Source organism: Pantherophis guttatus, chromosome 4 (genome assembly GCF_059756535.1).
Source record: "Pantherophis guttatus breed Tessera chromosome 4, ASM5975653v1, whole genome shotgun sequence".
In the NCBI taxonomy this organism is placed as follows: Eukaryota; Metazoa; Chordata; class Lepidosauria; order Squamata; family Colubridae; genus Pantherophis; species Pantherophis guttatus.
Window position 1 is genome coordinate 89,866,841 of NC_142066.1, and position 16,648 is coordinate 89,883,488.

At 35.9% G+C, this 16,648-nt stretch overlaps 1 protein-coding gene across 14 annotated transcripts in view; it reads left to right on the plus strand.

Moving 5' to 3' along the window:
- MLH1 (mutL homolog 1) overlaps positions 1-16,648 on the plus strand; it is a 110,746-nt gene that overhangs the window by 29,983 nt on the left and 64,115 nt on the right. For all 14 annotated transcript variants that reach the window (XM_060686074.2, XM_060686070.2, XM_087892462.1 and 11 more), the window contains 3 exons: positions 6,071-6,162; positions 7,091-7,133; positions 15,471-15,559. In XM_060686074.2, coding sequence (XP_060542057.1) covers positions 6,071-6,162; positions 7,091-7,133; positions 15,471-15,559 — 224 coding nt within the window. The remainder of the gene's footprint in view (positions 1-6,070; positions 6,163-7,090; positions 7,134-15,470; positions 15,560-16,648) is intronic.

The following is a 16,648-nucleotide window of genomic DNA, read 5'->3' on the forward strand; positions in this document are numbered from 1 at the left end:
AATAGCAGTTATAAAAATGAATGTGTTGCCTAGGTTTTTGTTCCTCTTTCAAATGATACCAATACTAAAAAAGGATGCCAACCTGGAAGGGTGGCAGAAAGGTATTAATAAGTTCGTATGGCAAGGTAAGAAACCAAGGATAAAATTGAAAATAATGCAGGACATACGAGAAAGAGGAGGACTGAAAATGCCAAATTTAAAATTGTACTATGAAGCAGCTGTTTTATCAGCAATTAGTGATTGGATTAATTTAACAAATGGAGGATATTGAATATTGAAGGGTATGATCTGGTCTATGGTTGGCATGCTTATTTAGTGTATGAAAAAAGGGTGGACAGAGCATTTAAGAGTCATATACTGAGAAATGCTTTATTGCGTGTCTGGAAGAAATATCAATATAAGTTAAATGAAAAAATACCTATATGGACACGCAATAGAGAATACGAGTATAGAATGCAGACAGGATGTAATTACGTATAAAGATATTCTCATTATGGAGGGAGGTATATTAAAATTAAAATCTGTGAATGTGTTGAAAGAGGAGAAAATAATTCAAACGTGGTTTCAATATGTACAATTACAAGCCAGATGGAGAAAAGACCAGAAAACTGGTGTTATACAAAGTGATGAAAATTTAATTAAACAAATTAGAGATCAAAGCCCAATGCATATAAAAAGATTGTATAATATATTGATAGAGATGGACTCAGAAACAGAGCTAGTTAAGGACTGTATGATAAAATGGGCGCAGAATTTTGAACAGCCAATAATGATGGAAACGTGGGAGAAAATATGGGTAACAAATGTGAAATTTACCAAAGCGCAAAATTTAAGGGAGAACTTTTATAAAATGTTTTATAGATGGCATCTAGATCCAAAAAAGTTATCTCGTATGTATCCGAATGTACAACCAAAATGTTGGAGATGTAATTGTGAGGATGCTACTTATTTTCACATCTGGTGGACATGTAAAAAGGTTAAAGCGTTTTGGATTAAAATCTGGTGGATTTTACAAAATATTCTTAAAAAGAGGTTGAAATTTACACCACAGCTGTTTCTTTTGGGTATAGTTACGGATTGTACAGTTATAGAGACTAAATTGATTTTGAATTTAATAACTGCAGCAAGACTGTTGGTGGCACAATATTGGAAGAAGCAAGATTTACCTACAATCCAAGAGTGGACAATGAAAGTTATAAATCTAGCGGAAATGGCAAAAATCTCGGCGTACCTGAAGGATCATTCAAATGAAAGATATTTAAGAGACTGGAGAAGGTGGATAGATTATATTCAAAATAAATATCGGAATAAGAAATTGCAGATAGGTTATGAATGATTATATAGATATTTAGTGTGTCTTTAAGTAATAAAGCTAGGCGGGTAATTAGGGAATTGAAGAAACGAGATGTGAAATGTCATAATTGTTTAGATTAGGATTGATTATGATTGTTGAAGTTTATACCCTGTAATTTGTTCTGGGAATGGGAGGGGGGAGGTTGAGGTAGGGAAGGGGGGGGGAAATATGTAAACTTTTTGTAAAACTTTTCAATAAAAAAAAAAAAAAAAAAGCTAGGAGAACCTTACCAAAGACTCTTTTTAAAATGACAGAGGAACTAGGAATTAAAGATGCTTGGAGGGAATTACAGTCAGAGAAAAAACAATATACTTTTTATTCAAATATGCATAAATCATGGTCGAGAATTGACATGACATCGATATCACCGGAACTGCAAGAGAATATACAAGAAGTAGATGTGGAGTCAAGTATCTGGGCAGCCCATAACCCAATAAAAGTAAAATGGAAAGGTCAAACAAGAAAACCAAGATGGACATTAAAGCAGCCAGCATTGGAAGATAAAGAGTTTATAAAGAAAATGGAGAAGGAAATGGAGTTCTTTTTCAAAGAGAATAAAAATGGAGAAACGTCCCTACAAAATGTATGAGTTACTGCTAAGGCATATTTCAGGGGATTAGCAATCTATATAGGAAGGAAAAATAAAGAGAAGAAGAAAAGGCGAAAAGAATTAGAAGAAGAATATAAAAAGACTGGAATCGGAATTACAGAGAGACCTGCAAAAAAGAAATGACAAAAACCAAATGGAACTAGTAAAACATGAATTAAGTATTTTAGAGAAAGAGGAACTGGTACAAAAAAATCAAAGCAGCTAAACAAAACTTATTTGAAAAAGCAAATAATCCGGGGAGATGGTTGGCATTCAGACTCAAAAAAGAGAAAGAAAAGAAATTGATACAAAAGTTATGAGACGAGACAGGTACAACTTGACACAAAAATGAAGACAAAAATAATAATAATAAAAGAATTTTATAAAAAATTATATAGCAAAGAAAATATACCAGAAGATAAAATTAAACAATATATGGAAGAAGTCAACTTACCCAAAGTGCCGGACAAAGTAAAACCAATGTTGAATGAAAAAATTACAATGATGGAGTTAACAGAAGCAATTAAAAGACAAAAAACCAAGAAGATACCAGGACCAGATGGCCTACTGGCAGAATTTTATAAACACTTACAAGAGATCTTAGGTTCATCCATGCTTGAAATCTACAATGAAGTATTGTCAGAAGCAAAGATCCCTAAAACATGGATAGAGGCAATTATAACATTGATACCTAAAGAAGTTTCTGATTTATTACAAATTAAAAAATTACAGACCGATATTATTGTTAAATGTAGATTACAAAATCTATGCCTTAATAATTGCAGAAAGACTGAAAAGATTTTTAAATGACTTCATACACACAGACCAGAATAGCTTCCTACCTAAGAGGCAAATCAAAAACAACATGCGGATGATTCTGAACACACTGGAATACTATGAGACACATTCAGGAAAGCAGATGACTATGATTTTTCTGGATGCACAGAAAGCATTTGATAATTTGAGTTGGCAGTTTATGTTTGTGCAATTAAAATATATGGACTTTGGAGAGAAATTTACCAACATGATTAAAATACTATACCGTAGACAAATAGCAAAGGTGATTGTGAATGGTGACATGACTGAGAATTTCAACATAACAAAAGGCACAAGGCAAGGTTGTCTCCTATCCTCACTGTTATTTATACTGACTTTAGAGGTATTAGCCAGAAATGTCAGACAAAATAATGAAATAAAAGATATGAGAATTAAGAAAGAGTAGTACAAGTTACAGGCCTTTCCCGATGACTTGATGTTTATTTTTGAAGACCCACAGGAAACAAGATCTAAACTAATCACAAAGATAGAAGAATATTGGGCGGTTGAAGGTTTGAAAATAAATAAAGAAAAAATGAAAATATTGGTTAAAAATTTTACAGATGAACAAAAGAGAGAATTTACAAGAACAATGAACATGCAAATTGTAAAGAACTTCAAATACCTAGGGGTTCAATTAACAGCAAGATGTGCTACTCTCAAAGAAGATAATTAACTGAAAGCACAAATTAAAACGGATTTGGAAAATTGGCAAAGCCTACAATTGTCCCTATTAGGTAGAATAGCCACAATCAAGATGAATATTCTGTTGAGATTATTATACCTGTTTCAGACGATCCCAGTAAAATTAGAGAAAAAATTACTTTGAAGACCTAAATAAGATGATACTAAAATTTGTATGACAAGGAAAAAAGGCAAGCATAAAAGTTAAAATGTTACAAGATTTTAAAAGTAGAGGAGGTTTCAGTCTTCCAGTTTGGGAACTATATTACCAAGCATCGGCACTCGTGGGTGAAAAAATGGGTTAATTTGAGGAATATAAGGCTATTAACATTGGAAGGTCATGATTTGCAATTGGGATGGCATGCCTTCTTATGGTACGAGAAGAGCAAGATACACAGCTACTTCCAAAGCCATCACATTAGAAATGCATTACTGCTAGCATGGACCAAGATCAAAGAACAACACTGCTTGAAAGCGCCAGTATGGTTATCTATAATGAAGGCATGGATATATCCTAATGTCATAAATATGGATAAAATTATAAGATACAAGAACATATTAAATGAAAAGGGAGAACTAAAAACAAAAAAACTAAAAAGATTAGGGATTGACCTATCATGGTGGCCACAGTTGCAGATACAATCAGGTATGAAAAAGATAGGCAGGAGTATGGGTTTTATAATGAACCAAATGAGCTAGACCAGATTCTAATGGGAACAGATGAAAATTAATTAAGAGGATATACCATGTTTCCCTGAAAATAAGACCCGGTCTTATATTTTTTTGAACCCCGAAATAAGCGCTTGGCCTTATTTTCGGGGAGGTCTTATTATTTTGGGGCATGGAGCAAGACTCCTTGCCATCTTACCTCATTTCCAGCTCTGTCTCCCTAACCCTAACCAGAAGAAATAGGGGGACCGGCTGTGCCTGCGTTTAAATATTTTCGGGGAGGGCTTATTTTTTGGGGGGGCTTATTTTAGTGCATGTCTCAAAAGCCCGATTGGGCTTATTATCTGGGGATGTCTTATTTTCAGGGAAATAGGGTACCATTATTTATTAAATTACTAATTGGAGGAAGAACAAGTAAAATAAACTATGATAATTTGGGCTAAGAATTTTGGCTATACAGTAGATTTGGACAGGTGGCAGAAATTATGGGATAGAAATCATAAACTCACAATGTCAACAGCATATAAAGAAAACCTCTATAAAATGTTTTATAGATGGCATTATTCACCTGCAAGTTTAGCGAATATATATAACAATAAATCTGTTAAATATTAGAAATGCAACTGGATACCAGGCTCATATTATCATATGTGGTGGATGTGTCCCAAAGCAAAAAAATACTGGAAGAAAATACGCATGTAGCTGGAAATTATAACAAAATAATTTGAATAGATTTGAAACCTGAGACATTCTTGTTGGGCATGCTTCCAGGAAACTATAATAAGAGTAACACATATTTAATTTTACATGTCCTGACAGCAGCCAGGATTATATATGCACAAAACTGGAAAAATCCAGAAACCTCTACAGATGACCGAAAAAATTCTGGAATGTGGAGAAATGAATAGGTTAACCCTAAAAATCAAAGGAAAAGAAGACTTGGAATATTTTATAACATGGCAACTATTCTATAAATGGTTAAGTGACAGTTACTGAGGTTAGAGAAGCGGATTTATATGAAATATGGACTACATGAGAAAGAAAAACTGATGAGTAAATATTTTGATGGTTATATAATCGATACTATAATGGAAGATAATATACTTTTTAATAATGATTGATATCGCATATATGTTTATGTATATATGATTATAATGATTATGATGATGATGTTTATATGTTAACACTTTGGACACCTAGAAAACACTGTTCAACATAGAAATGGAATATGTGATATAAAACAATAAAAAATATTTAACAACAAAAAAAAAGAAATAAGTTGTAGAACTTTTCTGGAAAAAATCTTAGGAATATAACAATATTTGCTAGTAATTTTGAAGGAAGGTATATAGATACTAAAATATTTAAGCACTGTAACATATGAGATTATATAAATATTGCAGCCAAAATTGATTATTGTAAATATTGAAAAGTAATAACAATCAGAAATTGAATAGAAAAACATTGTATAGCTACTTTAATCCATTATTCTTTATGATAGGCAATGCTATCATAATGAGTGTAATTTGGATTAAACTGGTCAAATATTATTGGAAAAAAAATCTGCTTTTTATTACACCATAACCAGAAACATTTTTCAATTAGGTTATATCATCTTATATTCATAGTATATTGCAATTGATATTGTATTAATGTAGAAGTTTCATATAAAAGCAGAAGCTGAATTTAAATACAGTGATATGCTGCTTCATGACAGCATTCAAATAATATTTTTTTGGACCTTGAAGAGAGAGACAATATTCTGGGGTCCTAAAAAACATTAAGGCAAATAGAGAAGACAGAGCAGGATTAAGTGGAGCAAGACAAACTAGGTGAACACCCTGCGTGCTTGGCAGAATTTCCTTTTCTTGTGCTTTATAATAAAATACTATTCTTATAACCCTTACTTTGGTTTTGAATTTTTTCTTTGTATTAAACTCTGTTGTTTCTCTCCATAGGTTGAAGATCTATTTTACAATATAGCCACCAGGAGAAAAGCTTTTACAAATTCTTGTGAAGAATATGCAAAAATACTGGATGTTGTCAGCAGGTGATCTACTTAACAGGAGGGTTACTTTTTGTTAGATTGGAACATTTTTTTCCTTTTAGCTAAGAATTATATCTTTGATAAATTAAAAATCCATGCAGCAATAGAGATGACTTTATGATATACAAACTATATACCATAGGTTTGAGAAGATAGTCTCATAATCATTGAGGAAAATTCAAGAACAATTGGTACAAATATTTGAAAGTAACTGTAAAAATACTAACACTAATAGGCCTAGTGAGTTTCTTCTGTTCTCATGGTTGTAAAGCCACCAAAGACTGTGCCAAAAGATAATAGAACATTTGTTCTGAGTCACAGTTGATTAGTTAGTTCAATAAAGTAAACTAATAATTAATCAATAATTAGCCCTTGGGCCATATCAAAATGCAGCGTTCTAGACACAAATTATTACTAAAATCTGATAAAAACAATTTAAAATGTAATTGGATAAAATACAATTTAAAGTAAAATTGGAATAAAATACAGTTTAAAATTAAATTGGAATAAAATACAATAATTTAATATATAGATAAATAAAATATAAAATTATAGTTGATTACAAGTCATTAAACATTCCTTTGAAAGTGTTTATTTAATTTTAGATCTAATTATTTAGCAACTGTTCCCTCCCCCACTAATATATAATAAAACTTAAACGTGTGTCATGATGTTATCATGTTAAAAAAATTGTTCCACTTCATGATTGTTGCTTTGCGGCAGTGAAATTTGATGCCATGATGTCTTTTTACTTTTACCATACATTACCAAACATTCTTCGACAGCCATATACCTTCCATACCCTTTTATGGATTAGGCCTTACTCAATTTGATATCTCAATATCAGTTTACATGTGCTTCACTAATAGTTTTTTCAATGTCTGTTTGGCTATCTACATTTGTTTTTCTATTTATGTATTTCACACATCAGGTATGCCATTCACAACTCTGGAATCAGTTTTTCTGTTAAAAAGGTAAAACATATTTTTTCTTCATATTTCTAAAATAGTATTATATTTGAATGTTTAATAAAATAATTTTAAAACCTCTAGGGAGTAAATGTGCAGATCAAGTTCATTTACAAAAGTATAAGAGATTATTTTTGATTTCAGAGTCTTTAAAATATGAACTGATTTATTTTAAGTAACATTGTTTATTAAGGTTCCTTAAATTTACGTTCCAATAAACACCTATGTAGGAAGCAAATCTGAATACAAATAGATGATTCTAATAGTTTGCATGTGTACATATATGGATGTTATGTTAATGTTCTTAGAGCTAATTTATTTTTGTATTCATAAAGTCCTTGCCAACCAGTCAACTTCCTCCATATCTCCTGTACTAATGGAGTTATCTAATATGAGTGTTCCCTTAGCAAAGTTCCGGGCCTCCTTTTTCGCTGAACTGCATGAGGACTGCTTCAGCGACAAAAAAGGCCCAGAGGGCTGCGCACGCCATTCCAGGCCTCCTTCCTCGCTGCCGAACTTCTTGAGGATGGCTTCGGCGACGAAAAAGGAGGCTCAGAGGGCCACGTACGCCATTACGGGCCTCTTTTACCACCTCCAAAGTGCTTGAGGAAGGCTTCGGCAATTAAAAAGGAGGGAGCAGGCAAAGAAACAGGCTGGAGAAGAGACAGATCTTCATCAGGTAAGTGACCCAGCGTGGCAGGATGGGGGGTATGCCCAATTGTGGGGATCCCAGGGGAGGGAGAAAGAGGTATCTGTGGTTGGGGGAGACCTTGGGTAGTTTGAAGCAGGTGGCCTGTTCCATCACTAGGCCCCCTCATGGCCTTCCCCACCCCGAGATACCTCATGTGCACTTAACAAGCTGCACATTCTATTAGCAAATGCATGGCAAAAGGGAATGATCAAGTTCAAGGTCCTAGATTCACTCCCACAAATCCTCAGGTTACAAATGGAACAGGCAGGCTCCATTACATTCGTAATTCTAGGACTACCTGTATTCATTAAAGCATACAGAGGTGCAGCTGTTTAATAGTTGGATTAGAAATTATCAGCCAAGTCGGTTAGAAAGGAAAATATTAAAAAATACCAATTTCTAAGTTTTTATCACCAAAATAATTCAGAAAAACTTTATTTTCTGTCATTATTATGTTTTCTGACAAATTCATGTATTAAGAAGCAGACACAACACTGTCAAGTCTACAATAGAAATCCTGTGGAACTGAGTAACTTTAGTTATATTAAGAATGGGGATTTCTGCAGGAATTGCATAGCTCAGGTGCCATAACCAGATGTACACAGATCTATTGATTGGCTCCCTTCATTGGCCAGAGAAGAAACCTGCTGATACCTGTGACCAGATTGTTTAATGTTCTAGTTAAAAGCAGCTCAGACACCACTGAGATGAGATCCTGTATAAAAAGTAATCCTTCATGGATTACTGCCTTGTTGTGGAGAAGGGGCTTGTGTAGCTCAATGAAGCTATGAGCTATGCCGTGCAGGGCCACCCAAAGCGGACAGGTCATAGCAGAGACTCTGACAAAACATGATCCACTGGAGAAAGAAATGACAACCTACTCCAGTATCTTTGCCATGAAGACCCCATGGACAGTACCAAAAGGCAAAAAGATACGACGCTGAAAGATGAGCCCCTCAGGTCAGAAGGTGTCCAATATGCTACTGGGGAAGAGCAGAGGGCTAGTACCAGAAAGAGTGAAGCGATTGGGCTGAAGCCAAAAGGATGCTCAGCTGTGGATGCATCTGGTGTTGAAGGAAAATCTGATGCTCTAAAGATCTATACTCCATAGGAACCTGGAATGTAAGATCCATGAATCAAGGCAAGCCGGACGTGGTCAAACAAGAGATGACAAGACTGAACATTGACATCTTAGGAATGAACAAACTAAAATGGACAGGAATGGGTGAATTTAATTCAGATGACCATCAGGTATACTACTGTGGGCAAGAATTCCTCAGAAGAATGGAGTTGCCTTCATAATCAATAAAAGAATAGGAAAAGCAATACTGGGATACAATCCCCAAAATGACAGAATTATCTCAGTTCGAATCCAAGGCAAACCATTCAATATCACAGTAGTCCAAGTCTATGCCCCAACCACTGGTGTTGAAGAGGATGAATTGACCGGTTCTATGAAGCCCTACAGCACCTTATAGAATTAACACCAAAAAATGATGTCTTTATCATCATGGGGGATTGGAATGCTAAAGTAGGAAGCCAAAAGATAACCGGAATAACAGGCAAGTTTGGGCTTGGAGTACAAAATGAAGCAGGGCACAGGCTGATAGAATTTTGTCAAGAGAATACGTCATAGCAAACAGTCTTTTCCAACAACCCAAGAGACAACTCTACACATGGACATCACCAGATGGTCAACACAGAAATCAGATTGACTATGTGCTCTGCAGCCAAAGATGGAAAAGCTCTATACAGTCAGTAAAAACATGACCAGGAGCTGACTGTGGCTCAGATCATGAGCTTCTCGTGGCAAAATTTAGGCTTAAATTGAAGAAAGTAGAGAAAAGCACTAGGCCATTCAGGTATGAACTAAATCATACCCTTGATGAATATACAGTAGAGGTGACAAATAGATTTAAGGAGTTAGATCTGATAGATAGAGTGCCTAAAGAACTATGGATGGAGGTTTGCAACATTGTACAAGAGGTAGCAACTAAAACCATCCCAAAGAAAAAGAAATGCAAGAAAGCAAAATGGTTATCTGAGGAAGCTTTGCAAATAGCTGAGGAAAGAAGGGAAGCGAAAGGCAAGGGAGAAAGTGAAAGATACACCCAATTGAATGCAGAATTCCAGAGAATAGCTAGAAGAGATAAGAATACTTTCTTAAATAAACAGTGCAAAGAATAGAAGAAAACAATAGAATAGGGAGGACCAGAGATCTCTCCAAGAAAATTGGAGATATGAAGGGAACGTTTCATGCAAAGATGGGCATGATAAAGGACCAAAATGGCAGGGACCTAACAGAGGCAGAAGAGATTAAGAAGAGATGGCAAAATTACACAGAAGAACTATACAAGAACGAGCTTAACATCCCTCATAACCACGATGGGGTGGTCACTGACCTCGAGCCAGACATCCTAGAATGTGAAATCAAACAGGCCTTAGGAAATCTGAGCAACAACAAAGCTAGTGGAGGTGACAGTATTCCAGCTGAGCTATTCAAAATCTTAAAAGACGATGCAGTAAAAGTGCTACGCTCAATTTGCCAGCAAATTTGGAAAACTCAATCGTGGCCACAGGATTGGAGAAGATTAGTTTACATTCCAATTCCAAAGAAAGGCAATGCCAAAGAATGTTCAAACTATCGCACCATTGCACTCATTTTAAATGCTAGTAAGGTTATACTTAAAAGCCGACAAGCTAGGCTCCAGCAGTATGTGGATTGAGAACTACCAGAAGTACAGGCAGAATTGAGAAGAGGCAGAGGAACTAGAGATCAAATTGCCAATATACGCTGGATCATGGAGAAAGCTAGGGAGTTTCAGAAAAACATCTACTGCTTCATTGAGTATGCTAAAGCCTTTGATTGTGTGGATCACAACAAATTGTGGCATGTTCTTAAAGAGATGGGAGTACCGACCATCCTATTTGTCTCTTGAGAAACCTATATGTGGGTCAAGAAGCAACAGTGAGAACTGGACATGGAACCACTGATTGGTTCAAAATTGGGAAAGGAGTCCGGCTGTATACTGTCACCCTTGCCTATTGATTGATTGATTGATTGATTCGATTTATATGCCGCCCTTCTCCGGAGACTCAGGGCGGTTTACAATGTGTTAAGCAATAGCCTTCATACTTTTGTATATACCTGCTTAGTAGGGCTTTTGGGCGCCCCCTAAGCGGTGTTCTTTTTTATACAAAGTCAGCTTATTGCCCCCACAATCCGGATCCTCATTTTACCTACCTCAAAAGTACAGAAGGCTGAGTCAACTTTGAGCCTGGTGAGATTTAGCTTGCAGTAATTGCAGGCAGCTGGTGCTACTTAACAGCACTTTAGTCTGTTGCGCCACCAACTTTTTTTTTTTAAATTTGATTTATATGCCGCCCTTCTCCGGAGACTCAGGGCGGCTTACAATGCGCTAAGCAATAGTCTTCATTCTTTTGTATATTTATACAAAGTCATCTTATTGCCCCCACAACTGGGTCCTCAATTTACCTATCTTAGAAATGATGGAAGGCTGAGTCAACCTTGAGCCTTGGCGAGATTCGAACCTGCAGTAATTGCAGGCAGCTGTTCTTAATAAGAGGGTGCTTTAGACCACTGTATTACCAAGGCTCTTAACTTATATTCAGAACACATCATGAGAAAGGCGGGGTTAGATGAATCAAAAGTTGGAATTAAGATTGCCGGGAGAAATATCAACAATCTCAGATAGGCAGATGATACCACTCTAATGGCAGACAGTGAAGAGGAACTAAAGAGCCTCTTGATGCGGGTGAAGAAGGAGACTGCAAAAGTTGGCTTGAAAGTCAACATTAAGAAAACTAAGATCATGGCATCCGTCCCTCTCAATTCCTGGCAAATAGATAGGGAAGAAATGGAGGTAGTGACAGATTTTATTTTTCTGGGCTTCAAGATCACCGCAGATGGGGACTGCAGCCAAGAAATTAAGATGCTTGCTCCTGGGAAGGAAAGCTATGACAAATCTAGACAGCATACTAAAAAGCAGAGACATCACCCTGCCAACAAAAGTGCGTGTAGTCAAGGCTATGGTTTTCCCAGTTGCAATGTATGGCTGCAAAGGTTGAGTGCCAAAGAATTGAGGCCTCTTTTTTTTTTTAAAAAACAAAACATAAAACAAAAATCCATCATCCATTACAATTGCAAACAGTGTGTCGGTTGGTTATAAATCTTTTGTGCTTCATCCCCATATTCAGAATTACTAATTATCTAATTTCTCATATTGTCAAACAAATAAACATCCTCATTTCTCATTTATTTAACTATGGCTTTATCGCTTCATAAAAATTATTTTCAAATATTATATTTATAACATTCATTTCATGTTTCATATTTCATTTCCATTTTTTATTATCTAGCCATTGATAAAAGAGCCTTGGTGGTGCAGCAGATTAAGTGCTGTTATGTAGCACTTAGCAGCCACCTGCCTGCAATTAGTGCAAGTTCAAATCTCACCAGGCTCAAGGTTGACTCCGCCTTCCATCCTTCCGAGGTAGGTAAATTGAGGACCCGGATTATGGGGGCAATAAACTGACTGTAGAAACACCGCTTATGGGGGCCAAAAGCCCTAATAAGCAGATATATACAAAAGAATGAAGGCTATTGCTATAAGTGCATTGTAAGCCACCCAGAGTCTTCGGAGAAGGGTGGCATATAAATTGAACAAATAAATAAATAAATAAATAAATAAATAAATAAATAAATAAATAAATAAATAAATAATAAGTAAGTAAGTAAGTAAGTAAGTAAGTAAGTAAGTAAGTAAATAAATAAATAATAAAATAAATCCCATTTCTTATAATATTGTTTATCTTCTTGTTCACTAATTTCAAATGTCAATTTACTCATTTCAGCACATTCCATGATTTTCTTAATAACTTCCTCTTGCGTTGGTATTTTCTCATTTTTCCAGTTTTTAGCAAACACAATTCTGGCCGCTGTTAAAACACTCATAGTCAAATATCTCAAGAATTGAGGCCTTTGAACCAGTGGTGAAATGTAAAATTTGTTACTACCGATTCTGTGGGCGTGGCTTGGTGGTGGGGGTAATATGACTGAGTAGGCGTGGCCAACTTTTTTTAAAAAAAACTTTTAAAACCATTTTTTCTACAACCTCTTCGGCTGAAGAGGTTAAAAAAATGCTTTTAAAGTCTCTGTCGATCCCAGCTGAGTTGCCTGATCAGCAGAGGCTTTTTTTCCCTTTAAAAACATTTTTTCTATAACCTTTTCGGCTGAAGAGGTTGTAGAAAAAATGCTTTTAAAAGCCTCTGATGATCCCAGCTGAGCCGCACGATCATCAGAGGCTTTTTTTTTACTTTTAAAAGCATTTTTTTGGCCAAAGAGATTGTAGAAAAAATGCTTTTAAAAATAAAATACCGCCTCTGATGATTGCGCGGCTCAGCTGGGCAATGGGGGAGGCAGGAATTTTTGCTACCAGTTCTCCAAACCACCCGCCTCCATCGCTACCGGATCAGACGATCCGGTCCAAACCAGGAACATTTCACCTCTGCTTTGAACTATGGTGCTGGAGAAGACTCCTGCGAGTCCCTTGGACTGCAAGGCGATCAAACTGGTCAGTCCTAGAGGAGATCAACCCTGACTGCTCAGGGTTAGAAGGCCAGGTCCTGAAGATGAAACTCAAATACTTTGGCCACCTAATTGAGAAGGAAGGACTCACTGGAGAAATGCCTAATGCTGGGAAAGATTGAGGGCAAAAGAAGAAGGGGACAACAGAGAATGAGGTGGTTGGATGGAGTCACTGAAGCAGTAGGTGTGAGCTTAAATGGACACCAGAGGATGGTAGAGGACAGGAAAGTCTGGAGGAACATTGTCCATGGGGTCGTGATGAGTCAAACACGACTTTGCAACTAACAACAACAACATAAAAAGAGAAAGGGAAAAGTAATATTAGAGCAGAGGTGAGAAAAAGGAGAAAAGGCTCCAGGAAAAGGGACTTATATGAGCAAATCAGTGACAGAAATTTCTGTCTCTTTAATTGATTGTTTTCACACAGAGCAGCATCCACTGCCAGTTTTTTTCCTGGTTTTCAGTAAAAATGTACATGTAGTCCTTGACTTATGACCACAATTGACCCCAAAATTTCCGATGCTAAACAAGACAGTTGTTAAGTGAGTTTTGCCCCACTTTATGACCTTTCTTGCCACAGTTATCAAGTGCTTCTGTGCAGTTATTAATTAATAACATGGTTGTTAAGTGAATTTGGCTTCCCCATTTGACTTTGCTTGTCAGAAAGTCACAAAAGATGATCACATAAACCATCATAAATAAATTTCAGTTGTCAAATCCCCGAATTTTGATCATATGACCATGGAGGTACTGCAAAGTTGTAATTGTGAAAAAAGGTCATAACTCACTTTTTTCAGTGCTTGAATGGTCACTAAATGAATGACTGTAAGTCTGGAACAACCTATAATTTATTCTGGTCCCTGCCACATGTCCATCCTTATTTGTTCAATATTGCTAAGTATCAGAGGCTGAAATAAGGGAGAAAGACTAGCCATTGATACAGAGTTGGGGCTGGAGGGAAAAAGTCCTCAAGTCTTTCTCTATCTTCTTATGGAAGAGTGAATTTATATATCTAAAAAGGGGTTTTATAAATAGTGCAATCCAACTCATATTATTAGAAGCAAAAGACTTCATCCACTATTTTCCAAAAGTGTGACAGAAAGAGATGTGTTATCTGTTTTGAGTAGCCTGTATACATATATGTGTATGATTGACATTTAAAAGCAGATACTGTTCAGAATTCTTTTGTTGTCACCTTAATCTTCCTTTAATTTAAACAAAGCGCAAGGAGACATGTTACATGGAAGATGGTTACCATATTTTTTGCCGTATAAGACGCACCTTTTCCCCCCTAAAAGGGGGTGAAAATTTAGGTGCATCTTATACACCGAATGTAGCCTCGCCCACCCATTGGCCTCTGCCTCGCAGCAGTTACTTCCTTGCAAGCAAACAGCAAGAAGAAACAGCTCCTTTCAGCTTCAGCACATCCTAATTAGCACAAGTTGATTGGATCGGCCTCCCAACGCTCAGCTGATTTGCTCTCAGCTGTTTTGCGCAGGGCTCTGCTGCTTGCTGCAAAGAGGTAAATTGCTGGAGCAGATTTTTTCCCCCCTTGTGCTAATCAACCTATAATGAAAATGAAAGTAAAGCAGGCTGTTTGCTGTTTGCTGCAACTAGGAAAAATTACGCAGAGGCAGAGGGAGATTTCTTTTTCTTCTTTTCCTCACCAAAAAAGGTAGGGGCGTCTTATACTCCGGTGAGTCTTATACTCTGAAAAATACGGTAATTCTCTTGTACTTAATATAAAAACATTTATAAGAAGATACACTGAAAGTTAGTTCTCCAGAGTCAAGAATAATGATGACATTGCTTTGATAAGATTAGGAATGAAAGAAAACAATTAAGCTTTCACATGAGAGACTACGTATGCTGCTTTGTGCAGGGATCCTTAAACCTTGCCTTTCCAAAAAAAGGTGATTTTGCAAGCAAAATGTTTATAGAAGATGCACAAAATCCCAGGAAAATTATGTGAATTTCTATTCATCTACTTTTTCCATATATATATTAAAAGCATTGGTAATTGCAAGCTATCTTCTCTTTGTAGCAAGGCGAGACAGTTGCAGATGTAAGAACACTATCAAGTAATACAACTATCGACAATATTCGGTCCGTCTTTGGAAATGCTGTTAGCAGGTATAGTTAAAATGTGATACAATATAATTATGAGTATTACTATGCCCATAAATTTATTTCTTTATTTATTTGTTTGTTTATTTATTTATTTATTATATTTCTATACCGCCTTTCTCCCGTAGGACTCAAGGCAGTGTACAGTCAAGAAAAATATAGACACACAAACATCATAAAATTGCTAATTAAAATTATTACTTAGTTTGGTCAATTAAATAAAACCCAGAATTAGATAACATTTTAAAAAATCATTCACATGTTCAAATTGAGTGTAGCAAGATGTAATGGTTCACATACTACCCTAGATGGAAAATAGATGGACATCTACTTTCTAGATGGAAAGACATCTTCAGCCTTAGAAATTCACTGGAGGATTTTGCACAAGCATTAGCTGTTAACATACGGTATCAGGGTTGCTATTATGAGAAAATTTGGAAGAAGAATGCTTTATATGCCACAGGAATTCCTGGAGGAATGGTGGAATATAAATTCTACCACTTAAAATAAAAAATCCCAGCTAAATTTTTTGAAAAGTGGCAATTTATGGAAAATACAATACAATAGATCAAAGATTTTGTTGGAAAAAGTGGAAAGTACTGTGTATACCATCTCAATTCCTAGAGAAATGATAAGATATAATTCAATTTTAGTTTTTTAAAAATCTGGTTTTAGTAGATGCAACTGGCTGAGGTAGCTAAAGATGATCCCTTTGTTGTGTCTCTTTTCTGGAGAGAGCTATTGGGTTGTGCTAAAAAGAGTGATTAGACTGTAAAAAATCAGGCAGGTGTGCCTTTCATGAATGGTTGGATCTATTTCAAACAAAACATCCATAACTAACTTTTCAGTTCTTTGAGGTTTTCCCTTATAGTAATTGGAAGAATCTTTTCCATAATCAAACAGGTAATGCAGAAAGGAGGCTTATTATTTTTTTCCTGTAGAATTCTTCTCAGCCTTATCATAGATATCAGAGTGAGACTTTTCTTCATTATATAAATGGTAATTATAGTTTTGGACTGAACAGCTGCTCTTTCTGTTAAGCTAGCAGAAGTAGGCTTACATGACCATGAAGTGCTTTCCAAGATGGCGGCAATG